The sequence below is a fragment of the Saccopteryx bilineata genome, chromosome 1 (assembly GCF_036850765.1).
Source record: "Saccopteryx bilineata isolate mSacBil1 chromosome 1, mSacBil1_pri_phased_curated, whole genome shotgun sequence".
NCBI classification, from domain to species: Eukaryota; Metazoa; Chordata; class Mammalia; order Chiroptera; family Emballonuridae; genus Saccopteryx; species Saccopteryx bilineata.
Genome location: NC_089490.1, coordinates 15911440 through 15925632, shown reverse-complemented (window position 1 = coordinate 15925632; position 14193 = coordinate 15911440). Strand labels below are relative to the sequence as shown.

General features: G+C 41.5%; 1 protein-coding gene across 1 annotated transcript in view; it reads right to left on the bottom strand.

Moving 5' to 3' along the window:
- ZFAND3 (zinc finger AN1-type containing 3) overlaps positions 1–14193 on the bottom strand; it is a 315627-nt gene that overhangs the window by 56558 nt on the left and 244876 nt on the right. Inside the window, exon 4 of the mRNA XM_066240204.1 lies at positions 6936–7001. Coding sequence (XP_066096301.1) covers positions 6936–7001 — 66 coding nt within the window. The remainder of the gene's footprint in view (positions 1–6935; positions 7002–14193) is intronic.

Below are 14193 nucleotides of genomic sequence, written 5' to 3'. Positions count from 1 at the left end.
TTTGCATAATTTATCTTCCCTGTCCTCACTTTTAAAAATAAGCATTAGCTCCATCTCTTGCTCTCTAGAGCTGAAGTTAGTTGTGTATCTGTTCCTGTCATTCTACACTGTGAGCTCCCAGGGGCCAGATGTCCGCTTACCACTTCTCCCCATCACTGCAGATCCGCCCTAGGGCTGTCACAGGGGTCTCTGAATAAGGCACTGAACTGGCTAACTACAGTGCCTTGGATTGTCCTGTATTCCAGTAAGCAACTACTTCTGAAGATGTGAGCTACACCCATGACAGCGGCTTAATCAGCATGATTATGAGATATTCCTGAAGACTCTTCCTGAGGGGGTGCCTCAGAAGCAGACGCAGGTACGAGGAATAAATGCCAGCTCACCTGCTAGCAGGAGAGGCAATGGGACTGCCTCTTCAGACAGATGAGCAAGCAGGAAAACGGGTAACATAACTTGTCCTGGAAGCCAGCAGCACGACGAGGCAGTAAGAACTCATCAGCATACATCATCCTATCCTGGCCCAGTGTCATTCCCAGCCCCTATTAGCCCTCACTGCGTCAGTGCAAGTCCCCGACACTTTATCCTGTTTATAATTGCTGATGAGCAGTAATAAGGCCTCCATGCCTCAGCTCCGTCCGTTCCACTTCAGCACCCACCTATTAGGTAATAACTTTTATTTACAGCCTTGCTTGATGCGCTGTTCTATTAGTACAGCTAGGAACTGAGTAGGGGGAAAAAAAGTCTCCCTAACGGGCAGTATCACTGTGAGGCCCCGATGATTTATAATGCAGCTCTGTGGCTGCGCCCCATGCCCCTCTGTGAGACTGCTCGGGAAGCCACAGTGCTGACACGCTGCCCTCTGACAGGCCCACATGTGCACCACAGCACTGAAACAACACCCCCCCAGGTCTGCCTCCCCAAGTAACCCAAAGTTTCAAAGGAAGAGAGGGGTATTCCCTTGATATCCTTTTTAAATAATGTTGGCTCAGGCATTTCGCCCCAGTGGAGCAATAGAACAGCTAATTAATGGAAGTTCAGAGCTTTTCTCCTTGGTAAGAGTGCAAGCTATGATAAAATAAATGACCATAAAGGCAAAACCCCCCTGTTGTAACTGCACTCAAGGATCCAAGCAAATTGAATTAGCACAAAGCAAGTGGACCGCAAGCAGCCAACACCACAGCCTAGGACACACGTACACACACGCACATGTGCACGCGCGCACACACACATACACACCCAAAATAGCAATAAGCTTCATCACATTGCCTTTTCCTTTTTATACTGGAGTGTATTTTTATCCTTCAAGTGTAAAAATTCCTGTTGGTAAAAATTGCATCACTTATATCAGTCTGTTCTCAGAGACGAAGCCACTGCTTCTTCTGAGTAAAACCCAAACAAGGCCTGCAAACAAGCCAACAACTTCACGTTCAGCAAACTCATACATTACCTGTCTAGCTAGCCTGTAACACAAACACAATGATCGGTGGCAATGGAATCTAACTCTCACTCAGGGTTACAAATGAAAACAGTAAGCTCTCCCCAACCTTTTCTGAAATCTACACAATGTATGAGGTGCTTTTAAACTCACCTGCTCTTATATACACATTGAGATCAAGTAATCTCAATGCCTTGCTACCTCATTCTTTTCTTTAATATGAGCAAAAACTCAGGCAGAATGAAAAAGAAAGAAAAACAACATAGCAGACTATTTCCCTTCCTTAGTTATCCACTCAATGGACAAAAACTGTATACTGTCAGCAAACAAAGACTATGGCATACTATGGTAACCTATGCTTTTTTTTAATGGTAAAACATAAGACGCACCTTTTAGATTAGAAACATTTTTGCAATGAATACCAAATATTTGGTGTGCCCTTCTCTGTCCCAGGAATCAAATGTGATCCTTCAGGACCCAAGATGATGTGTGCATAAGGTAAAACATTTTCTAAATACTTCTTCCTTGCCATGACAGATTTACTGTTTTGATCTTTCTTCAATGATTACATTAAATGCTAATAGAAAAAGAAAAAAGAAAGATTTATACAGTATTTCCCTAATATTCTCCTGGTGGGAACTTGCATGTTACATAAGTAGGTCAAATTTTAACTTTGTCTCAAATGTTGATACTGTAGACCTGAGGGAAAAACTTTAATTTAGGATTAACCCCCCCCCAAAAAAAGAATAATAAAAAAAACACTGAATTACAGAGTTGAATCATACCCAAAGCTACCTTCCTTTGAAGCGCTACAGTCTTCCCTAGAAGAACCATTTACAGTGTACAATACTGAGCAATACAGTTTGTAGTCACTGACTCTACTCTCTAGGATTAAATGTATTAAATGTGCTGGTTGAAATGTTTTCATGAATATTGACTCTACCAGGAGATAAAACACACAACTGTAGGTGTTTCTAAAATTTACAGGGCCACCTCTGATTTAATACTGCCACCCTTTAGCTTCTGAATCAATTTAAAGGATCTTATATAAACCTCATGGTAACATAACAAAAATGAAACATTTCCCTTTAAGTGGCTCCTGAACACTGGTGTGGAAAGTGTTTAGCACATCAATCTTCTCTTAACTCCCAGGTGAAAAGGTTTCTTCTCTTGTCCTTGTAGAAATAGACAATAATATCACAAGCAGGCTGCCTGAGAGAAGTGAGTCAAAGAAAAGGTTTTGGGGAAAAAAGGGAAACAATGAACAATACAAGTCTATCTAGTTCATGTCACTGTTCATCACGCTGAAAGGAAAATAGGTGACCTAAAAGGATAAACACGTGAGGGGAGGGGAGGGGAGGGGAGGGGAGGGGAGGGGAGGGGAGGGGAGCAGTAATTCAGTAACCTGAATTAACGAGCTTCCTAGAGTGGAAAGATGATCCTTTCTGGAAACACTTGCCATGCTTTCAATGGGAGTTTCTTGTCCCATCTGCTCTCATCTCATCTCAGGCAGCACCACAGCTTCCTATGGCCTACAAATGGCTAGTTTACTTGCTATTCTACTAACTATAATCACATTTTAACATACACAGAGCATTTTAAAACCATCATTTTTCAAGTCTATCAGAGAGAATATTATTTACCCAACATACCTGCTGGAAGAGTAACAGTGAATATAGATATAGTGGAGCAAAAGTCTATAGATAGTACCATCAAGTCCATAAGCTTGCTTAGGACTTTTATTTTAACTTCAGAAATAAAGGGACAATAAAATGAAAAAAAAATCATACTATAAGAATGGTAAGACAGAAAAGAAAGAAGCAATTTCCTTTTTTTTCCATTGTGCTAAAAAGTCTGTCCCTGGATATATTCCACCAGAGCTGAGAGTCAGTTACTGTTCTAGTTGGAAGGAGCAGAGTCCTGAGTTAGTCACTGCTCGAGGAGCCTGCCTCCACGGAAATTTAAGACAAGACATAGTTTATCTGTCCATACAGAGTAAAATTTAAAGTTCACCACCAGCAAACTCCATGAAATAAAATACTAAATAACTTCTTTTGCTGTAACTCTCTGCAAATAAGTTTTCTTTTAAAAGGTTACATAACATGTTTTTATATAAAAAAAAAAACACTCTAAGAAAAGGCAACAGACCTCCCTCCTTTCCCACAAGGCACTTAAAGCATAAAAATATAACTTCTTAAAGATATTCACCTAAATATCTTTCTAAATAAAGTTGTCTAAAAACGATGACCACAGTTCAGACTACAATGTTTTGGCTTAAGGTATAACTTAATAGTTAGACAAGATGAAGGACAAAAGGTGGTTTGTTGCCTAGGAAAGTGAACTCTTTTCCTTCACAACATCCTCATTCTTGGCAGGAATGTTGTGAGAATTAACAAGGGAACATGTGCAAAACATTCAAAGCTCTTTGAAGAAATGTAAGCTCTCTCTAGCAATCTGAAGGTGTGATCGCTCCTAACTCTCACATTCTAACCACAGCAACCTGGGACTGGGCAGCACTTTTCAACTCTTTGCTGACTGTAGATACCCCAGAGCTCTACAAAGCTACACACATCTTCACTTAATTTGTCTCTGCTTTAAATACCAAAATGATCATGATGCTGCTGGGCTTTTTTCCCCATCTAAAGATTACAGAGTTTAACTGTTAATAGTGCTATCTGGCCAAAAGCCAGCATCTACAGAAAAGCCTTTCCCACTTTGTTCACAGCACTAACTGATCTTTCATTTGCCTACCGCTACTTTTTGCAACCTGCTTTTCAGACGTCTGAGACTTCAAGTTACCACAAAACAATTTCATAAAAAATAGTCCCCTCTCTCATTTGGAAGGTTGTAGACCAGCTAGCTACTCTACACGGCTTTCCACCTATCTGAATGGCAATACCCTCTGATCAATATAGTCCCTTGAAACAAAGACGTTAATCAACCACTCAAGCTTACAATTATGGGCCTAAGGCTAAGCTTTAGATCTAATGTCAAAGTACTAAAAAGAAAATGACCTATTTACTGAAAAGGTCACCTAACTTTTTTTGATTGCACGCTCCTATGAGATATTTGACTATTTACCTTTAATATGTATAAAGTTACATGTGTATTTGGTTTTAAACTGAATGTATGGACTAATATATAATTAGAAAATGAATCTGCAAAAAATAAATTTTAAAAGTCTGAGTGAGATAAAGAAATTTTACTCTTTTCTCCCATGCCTCACAGATTGTACATTATATGCCGTTCTTCTGAGACTGCTGACTTAAAGAACCACTGTGTTCTAGTCTAAGTATCCTTTTCCTATCACACAGCATTACTATGCTGGAGGCTGCTTTAGGTCTAACCTTGTATGGAATAGATCGGCTTGGAGAGAGAGGGTCAGTAAGATCTTCCATGGAAAAAATGATGCCACCGTGAGGGAACTATGGATTATCTGTGCCGGAAACTCTGTTCCCTCGATCTTTGGGGAGCTATTGTTACTGTGCCCCTCGTGAAAGAAGCATCAGAGATCATGTATTAGAAGCATGAGTCCTCTCTTGAAGAACCTAGTCCACTCCAGCAATGTAACACTATAATTGATGATGATTTGTAAGAAAAATGCGCAGAATCCCCACCATGGGCACCCTGCTGATTCTAGGACAGACAGAAAGATGGAGACAAAGACAATCAATGTGTGGTTCTCAAATCATTCAATTTACCTCTGAAAATCAGGAAGTTCTGCCCTCTTGTGTTGGGCCATTATTTAAGGCTGAGGCAGTTCTAGGAGCCCGAGGGGCCACAGAGAGGCTCTCTGAAGAGTGCAGCAGGCTGAGCTTGACGGCCCTTAATACCCACACCCAGCAATCTCAACACCTTTCCTCGGGCTTTTTAGAAGATGACCTGCACACTGAATGAATTTCCTTCCAAGTCAGAAATTCTCAGTCTTCCTCTAGGTAAGAGGAGTGCAGTCACTTAAAAGGCCTGGAAATGTGTGCTGAGAGCTCAGTTCCTCACTGACCATTCCACTTTACGGAGACCTAGACACCACACTATCAGTTCCTACTATAATACTGACATGCAACAGAGAATGTGATCAACAGAAAATCCATGAATAAAACTAAGTATGGCATGGAATTCTGGTCCTTCTAATCTTCTTTCCACCTGAATTACCCACTGATGTGTTACCCACAGCACTCCGTGACTGGCCACTGCACACCCATCACCTTTCAGGATGAGCCAATGTGCCTGTGCAGTCCTTGCCCGTTGCTACCTTTGCATGTTGGCAGCACTATCAATAAAGCCCATCCTGAAGGTCGAGACTAGTGGGAAGAAGAAAGGCTAAAGTACACTGTGCGTGGGAAGGGCTGGACCTGCAATCAAAGCGCTCTGAATGTTTTCAAGCATGTGGCTGAAGTGGGTAGGAAGAAGCTGGCTTTGACTCCCACCGGCTAATCAGCATAGCCTGCCTCACTCCGGGGCACAGTTCCGCCTCCATCAGGAACGACCCAGTTGAGACAGGTACGGAGGACGGAGGGATGAGAGCATGCCAGGACCTCCTCCCACAGCACCGTCTCAAAGCGGGTCCTTTGAAACAAGAGAGTAAAATGAAGTTCCTCAGAGATCAAGGCCTGGATGTTACTCAGAAACTGTGCAAGGACGGGCCTGCTTGTGGTTTATCATCAAAACTATGAGCAGCTACGGGGGCTGAGGCCTCAGTGTACGTCTGTACACCGAAAGAGTTGGTGCTATTTTTGTTGAAAAGTTAAAAGGGCTTTTAAAGTTATGAAAAAAACTTTGTGACCTTTAGAAAAACAATATAATTATCTTTGACTCTTCAAAATATAATCCTTGAGATATTTTAAATAGCAGGCAGCATTACTGGAAAAGGCAAATAACTGTTTAAAATAAATTAGGCCATAGGCTAAGGGAGCAATGGCCATTATGACTGCTTTAGAGAGCTACAAGATTCATGACTTCATATTTAATAAAAATGTCACAGATGTGTAGAGATTTGGGGGAGACTTCATGTATCTGAAAAGAATGATTTCAGCATACCCCACAGGCTTGAAGGTAAGAGAGAGAAAATAATTTTCTAAAACTATTATGATATTCTAACAGGTTAAAACACTGATTATCTGTACTACAGTTTCTTTCACTCTCCAGTCTCCATTATTTAAATAATGTTTTTTAGTACATCCAAGACTTAGACAAATAGCCACACGGCAGAAACAGGGCAATGTATGTGTCATGTTTTGATATTCTTCAGAACTAGGAAGTAGATAAATCAGCCACTTTCTTGGTTCTAGCTGCCAGCATTAACTCAGTCGTTTTGAGCTCCAAGAGCACTGCTTTGACCTCTGCTCATGTTCCACTCCCAATATTAAGCACAATAATACATCACTTCCAAATTGATGGAAAAGTTAGAGAGCACCTGGCAAGGTCACCACATTAAAAGCAGTGGCTAATTTTCGTGCAGAGTTCGGGTAAGAATGAATCCAGATAAGAATGATGTACATACCTGTACCACAGGATCTTTTGGTAGGTGTGATTAACGAGACATGAGCTGTGTCTGTGCATGGCCCACCTGGAAACAGAAAGGCAGGCACATCAGTCAAGACATATCTGCTACATGCCCAAAGCAGCTATCTTGGAAAAAGAGAACTCTAAAAAGGCAGTGATCAACATGCAAATGTGCCTAGGACGGGTAGTAGGAAGGATGGAGAAGAGAATGGTAGATTAATCTTAGTTTAGCAATTTAGAGCTATATTCTTTCTACATTAGAACACGCTTTTTATAAAAAATCATTGAGCCTCACATAATATTAAGAAGTTCAAGGATCGTCTGACCGTGTGTGTGGTAGTGTAGTGGATAGAATATCGACCTGAGACACTGAGGCCCCAGGTTTGAAACTCTGAGGTCACCAGCTTGAGCACAGCAGGCTCACCAGCTTCAGTGTGGGGTTGCTGGCTTGAGAGCAAAGGTGCTGACCTGAAACCCAAGGTCACTGGCTTGAGCAAGGGGTCTCTGGCTCAACTGGAGCCCCTAGGTCAAGGCACATATGAGAAGTAATAAGTGAACAACTAAAGTGACACAACTACGAGTTGATGCTTCCCATCTCTCTCCTTTCCTCTCTCTCTTATTAAAAAAAAAAGTTAAAAATAAAATTTTAACTAAAAGTTCAATACACATGAGAGAAAATTAGACACGTTTGGGGAGATGAGTTTTTCCACAAAGCAGTAAGCAGGAGTACTCCATCTTATGCTAATCTCAGTGGTCACCATACCTTTGAATTTATTGCAAACTAGCCTTATTTAATGGGGAGGTCTAAGGAACAAATGGCTTGTCAGAAGAAATAAAGATCATTTTAATATATAGAACATTGCTGACCAAAAAGAATGTCCTGTTTAATTACACGAATATGATATGAAGAGGGCCTACATGAAATCTTTGATGGCCCAGAGATCTGATGGATAGGTGTAATTCAAGAGCATGCAAAGTATACTCAGTGTAAAGGCTTGAAAAGCAGTCATTTCAAGACCACCAACAAATTCTTGTTGGTGGTTAAAAATCAGAACCACCAAGGTATTTTTGGTTGATATTGAGATATTCCTAACACTCCCCACCAACATGCCCTACCTTCTGAAACAGGAAATTGCATGCATGCATGTATATATCTCGTTCTCAGTATACCATGGGAAGAACAGTGGCAATGATCACAAAGGAATAGCAGACACAAGCAAACGTTGCACATATAGTTTGAAAAGGCTCCTCAGGTGACTATGACTAGCAAAGGTAAACATGGTTAGTTGGCAGAGTTGTACGTCACCTATGACAAGAGTTCCTATCACTGAAGTTCCTCAACAATAAAGAAAGAAAGATAAAAGAGCTCTAAGACCTATTTCTAGAGTTTATGCCACCAAGGTCCATGGGTTTAGGGACATGCAGAGCCCAAATGAGAGTTCACTGTTAGTCCACTCTTCCCTATACCAAGGCTGTAACAGCAGCAAACCTTTAGTGGATGTAAGAAGACAGAGAGGGGAAATGGAAAAAGGAAAGAAAAACTAAGTACCATATTTTTTGCTCCATAAGACACACTTTTTTTCCCCCCCAAAGTGGAGGGGAAAATGCCCCTGCGTCTTATGGAGCAAATGTTCATTTTTTTTTAGCTGCTGCGGGTTCCCAGACAACTAGAGGAGTATTTGAACATTAAAGTCTCTTCTCTCATTCGTTAATAACAGTGCTAATGGTTGTTAATATTGCCTCTGAGTTTACATTGTTGAAATATTATTGTGGTATATTTTATTAAATATTTTAACAAACCATTTGGTCAGAATAGTTTTTTTCTTATTTTCCTTCTTAAAAGCCTAGGTGTGTCTTATGGTCAGGTGCGTCTCATGGCACGAAAACTACAGTAAGTGTATTGCTAATGTCAAGGAGCACTCAGCAAGTACCTGGGATGTGCCACCATGTAGGCTCAGGCTCAGGGAGCTCATAATCGTGTTAGGAGGACAAAATTTGAGTAAATAAAGAAAAGACAATATTTGAAAGCAATAAGGAGCTGGGTCAAAACTGATCAAGTGTCAAAGACTATGGAAGAAGTAATGAATGCCACATGTAATCAGGTAGAAAGATATTCATCATTGGCCAGCACCACCTGGAAATAGTTCTCAAGAATAAAATGAAAGTTAGAAAGACCAAAAGAGCAGGGCATTTTTCTACAAATGTCACATTCCCCAGAGGAAGTTTAACATAGTTAAATTCCAGAGGTCCAAATGGGCAACTGTGACATGAAAGTCAAGACATGGAGAGACAAGGAGCTGCAGGAGAACCAAACGCAGAGCCCACGTCCTGAGAACTCCTGTCCGGGCACTGACTTCTACGGCCCCCTAAACGTGCTTGTAGCTTCTGCTGCCATAGGGGTTTGGTTTGTTTGTTTGCATTCTTATTTCTGGGAAAACACAGGCTTTAATATAAGACTTAGTTTAAGACGTGGAACTCTTCAACTTCTTTAACAAAAACTGGGGGTAGAGGGCCCTGGCTGGTTGGCTCAGTGGTAGAGCGTCGGCCTGGCGTGCAGGAGTCCTGGGTTAGATTCCCGGCCAGGGCACACAGGAGAAGCGCCCATCTGCTTCTCCACCCCTCCCCCTCTCCTTCCTCTCTGTCTCTCTCTTCCCCTCCCGCAGCCAAGGCTCCATTGGAGCAAAGTTGGCCTGAGCACTGAGGATGGCTCTATGGCCTCTGCCTCAGGTGCTAGAATGGCTGTGGTTGCAATAGAGCAACACCCCAGATGAGCACAGCATCGCCCCCTGGTGGGCATGCCGGGTGGATCCCGTTAGGGTGCATGCGGGAGTCTGACTGCCTCCCCGTTTCCAACTTCAGGGAAAAAAAAAATGGGGTTAGTAAAACTGCCCATAAACCACAAAGTGTTGATAAGAATCTTCTGCACAAAAACACTTCGAAACTACAGTTTTATGTTACGTATCGCCACCTTCTCTCTCACCAGATTTTATGCTCCCTAGGGCCAAGACCCACTTTGTCATCTACTCTTGGGTTATGACTCTGTGCACAATGGGCACTTAACAGTGTTCATTAAGAACACTAAGCTAGCCTGACCAGACGGTAGCGCAGTGCTTAGAATGTCGGACTGGGATGCGGAGGACCCAGGTTCGAGACCCCAAGGTCATCAGCTTGAGCGTGAGCTCATCTGGTTTGAGCAAAGCTCACTAGCCTGGATCCAAGGTCGCTGGCTCGAGCAAGGGGTCACTCGGTGTGCTGAAGGCCCATGGTCAAGGCACATCTGAGAAAGCAATAAATGAACAACTAAGGTGTCGCGATGAAAAACTGATGATTGATGCTTCTCATCTCTCTCCGTTCCTGTCTGTCCCTATCTATCCCTCTCTCTGACTCTCTCTCTGTCCCTGTAAAAAATTTTAAAAAAAAAGAACATTAAGTTGCTTGACTAAATCAGAAGACTAAAAATCTTTTTAAATTGAGGTATAACAGTAAAAGAACAGTAACCTGAAGCGTACAAATCTTCTATGTACACCGTGATGAGTTTAAACATTTATATACCTCTGTAATGACTATCACATAAAAATATTAGAACATTTTTAGAATCCAGAAAGTTCAAGGGAACGTTTTTAAAGTACAGATCGCAAGACTCTGACTCTAGAGGTTTTTTCTTTTTAAATTAAGAGAGGCAGCGAGGCAGAGAGAAGTAGACTCCCATATGCACCTTGACCAGGATCCATCCAGCAAGCCCCCTACAGGGCGATGCTCTGCCTTTGTAGGACCATTGCTATATTGCTCTGCAACCGAGCTATTTTAACACCTGAGGTAAGGCCATGGAGCCATCCCCATCGCCAGTGGCCAACATGATAGAACCAATTGAGCCATGGCTAAGGGAGGAGAAAAGAGAGAAAGAGAAGCGGGGAGGGTGGAGAAGCAGATGGTTGCTTCTCCTGTGTGTCCTGACCAGGAATCAAACCTGGGATGCCAGGCTTCCACATGCCAGGCTAATGCCTTACCGATGAGCCAACTGATCAGTGTCAACTCTGGAAATTTTGATACAATAGGTTGTGGTGGGCAAAGAAAGACATTACTATATATTTTTAAACCAGCTGAGCACAATGTAAGTATTAGCCCAGTTAATTCCAGTCTCTGGAAACAAGTTCTTTAACTCCCAGCTTAATATCTGGCCAGCATTACCAAGGTCCCATTAGCATCTTGAGCTTCACAGAGCACAAGAGTCAATAATGACTTAACCATCAGAATACTTTTTAAAAAGAACATAAAATAATTCATCCATTAAAATTATGAAAAGGGAGAATTCAGTCAAATCAAAACCCCTAAAGAAATTTGGCTGGGACTCATGAATTAACATTCCCATGTTTACAAATGCAAACTTCACCTCATCTGTTGGTTGAGAGTTGATCCTTTATAAAACTCCTAATGAATGAATTTCTGTAGGTTTGGCAAATACACAAATAACTTTAAGGCTACCTAACTTATCTCAACAAGCATCACTATGAAACGGTTCTCCAGAGAGCTTGTTAAACTAACAACCCAATCCAATATATTCACTACATTACAGTAAAGTACAAATAGAACCACAGCTGAGCCAAAAACAAATTGACAGTAAGAGTAACTGGCAGTAATAATATATCCCAGCTTTGATAACTGTACAATATTATAAACAGAGGGCTTGGAATTCAGTTTGGTCTGGCAGACTATATACCCTATGAAACTCTTTAAAAATCCAGAGTAGATGCATTTGAACACTGTACACAATTAGGTGTCATACAAAATTCTTGTACTCTCAAATAAAAGAAGTAGCTACAGGAGATTATGATATCAACTCTACACAATTAATTACAAATCAACTCTGCTAAAATGGATACAGGAAATTACAGGCCACTCAAGGGGAACCTTTTCAGGTTTTTGTCCACAATAAAAAAATATATAACATGAGTCCCATGTAGTTATAGCAAACAAAATAATTCTGAGAGATGATGGTAAGGGTCAAAGTCAGGGCATCTAACTCCATGAAGATATGCTGTGGGCTTTTTTTTTTTACTGGGTTAATACCTGAGAGAAGGGCTGGCACATGGGTCCATAAATCTTGTAAACTCTGGGCCCTGGCCGGTTGGCTCGGTGGTAGAGCGTCGGCCTGGCGTGCGGAGGTCCCGGGTTCGATTCCCGGCCAGGGCACACAGGAGAGGCGCCCATCTGCTTCTCCACCCCTCCCCCTCTCCTTCCTCTCTGTCTCTCTCTTCCCCTCCCGCAGCCAAGGCTCCATTGGAGCAAAAGATGGCCCAGGCGCTGGGGATGGCTCCTTGGCCTCTGCCCCAGGCGCTACAGTGGCTCTGGTCGCGACAGAATGATGCCCTGGATGGGCAGAGCATCGCCCCCCTGGTGGGCGTGCTGGGTGGATCCCAGTCGGGCACATGCGGGAGTCTGTCTCACTGCCTCCCCGTTTCCAGCTTCAGAAGGATACAAAAAAAAAAAAAATCTTGTAAACTCTGGTATATTTGGCCTTTCTTCCTCTTCTTCCCAAGCAGCAGGGAGAAAAGAGCTGATAACTTAAGAGCAAGGTAAGAAACCCTCTTAGTGACTGGGTTCTATTAGTAAAGTGTGTGTGTGTGTTCAGAGGGATCAGGTTGGGAAAATAAATGTATTTCTAAGCACAGAACAATTCCCATTATTACCTTTATATTAGTGGCAAATGAGTTTGGAATGTTAAATGTTGGATTTTTAAACATTAAGAAAAAAGCATAAACTTCCGTCCTTAATCTGGTAAGCTCTCTGGGGATTCTGAATCAAATAACAAAATTAACCAACCTGAACTAACTTTCAGCCAATCATCATGAGTGTTTTTTGCTTTCTTTTGCTAAAGCAAATTAAGTATGTGAATCTTTTCAAATTTCTTCATTATCTGAAGATATTTAATAACACACTATCATTTTGAATTTGATACTACATTCAGAAGACTTTTCTAAGTTTCAACAATTTAAAGTATGGAATTTGCAAATAAATAATGTCTGAAGTAGCTGGTAGCTGTGACCACACGCTGAACATCCTGTCTTCTAGGGATACTTCTTTCCTTGTATTAAAGGCGTCATACATAATGCAGCAGTATGGATTGCATTTGCAATTCCACATGAGAGCCATGAAATGAAATTCTTCAGCTACATTCCCAACAACCAGAAATCTTTATAGCATTTGCAAGAGGGTAGTGAATTTTCTTGGGGAGACAGTACTGATTTCAGCCCTATAAAGGTGAAGACAGGGAAGTCAAATCTACGGTACATACTAACTTCATTGTAACCAGCAAAACCAGAAAGACTGAATAAAGGTATCCCACTAACTATCAAACACTCACATTTCAAGCTAAAGTAGAATTCTTATATTTTCTTTTTCAGCTGTAGAGCTCCTGAGCATGTCAAACACCCAGAGTTACCTACCTGTGCAGTCTAAGCCACAGAGCGCCTGCAGACTATGAATCAGGAGGAAGCAGAGAGCACAGGTTCGGAGGGCAGCTGCATTTAAGGCTGGCAATCATTTGAGGTACTCAAAATTTAAGGCTGAATAAATCCAGAAAAACATTTCTCCTTCACCTTGAAAACCGAGATCAACAATCTACCTGGAAAGCCTGTGTTCTAACAGCTGTGATGACTGGTCATTTTCGGCCCTGGTTCTACTAGCCCTCATTGGCTGAAGTGACGCCATGTGCTAAAACACATCAATTAGGACAAATGCACTGTCAAGGAGTCAGTCGGCTAAAAATTGCCAGAAGCTGAATAATCAAACAAATATTCTATCAATTCTTTCATGGCAACTGCAAAACAATACACAAAAATAGCCTTTCCTTTTGCAGAATCTAACACTTCAGTATCTTTGCTTAATTAACATGATATTTACATAACAGTATCTAATTAATTTCCAACTAAAGGCACTGTGGGCTAATTAGAAATGCATCATCCTTTTTTAACCAGCTTGTCAATTCCACTCTATCTTCATCTGCACACTGTTTACCTTTGCGGCATCCGACTTCTCTAGGCTCACTGTTCCAAAGGTGATTTCGGACAACAGATTCAGGGGCTACAGCTGAATCTCCCCGAGATTTCATATTTTATTAAGAGATTTTTGATGAAGCTTCTCAAAAAAAAAAAAAAAACCCCATGCAATGGAGATAGTAAAATAAACTCTACACTGTCTCTTGATGTAAGCATGAATGTAAAGCTATTTAAAAAAAATACAGAATCTATATTTCTTTG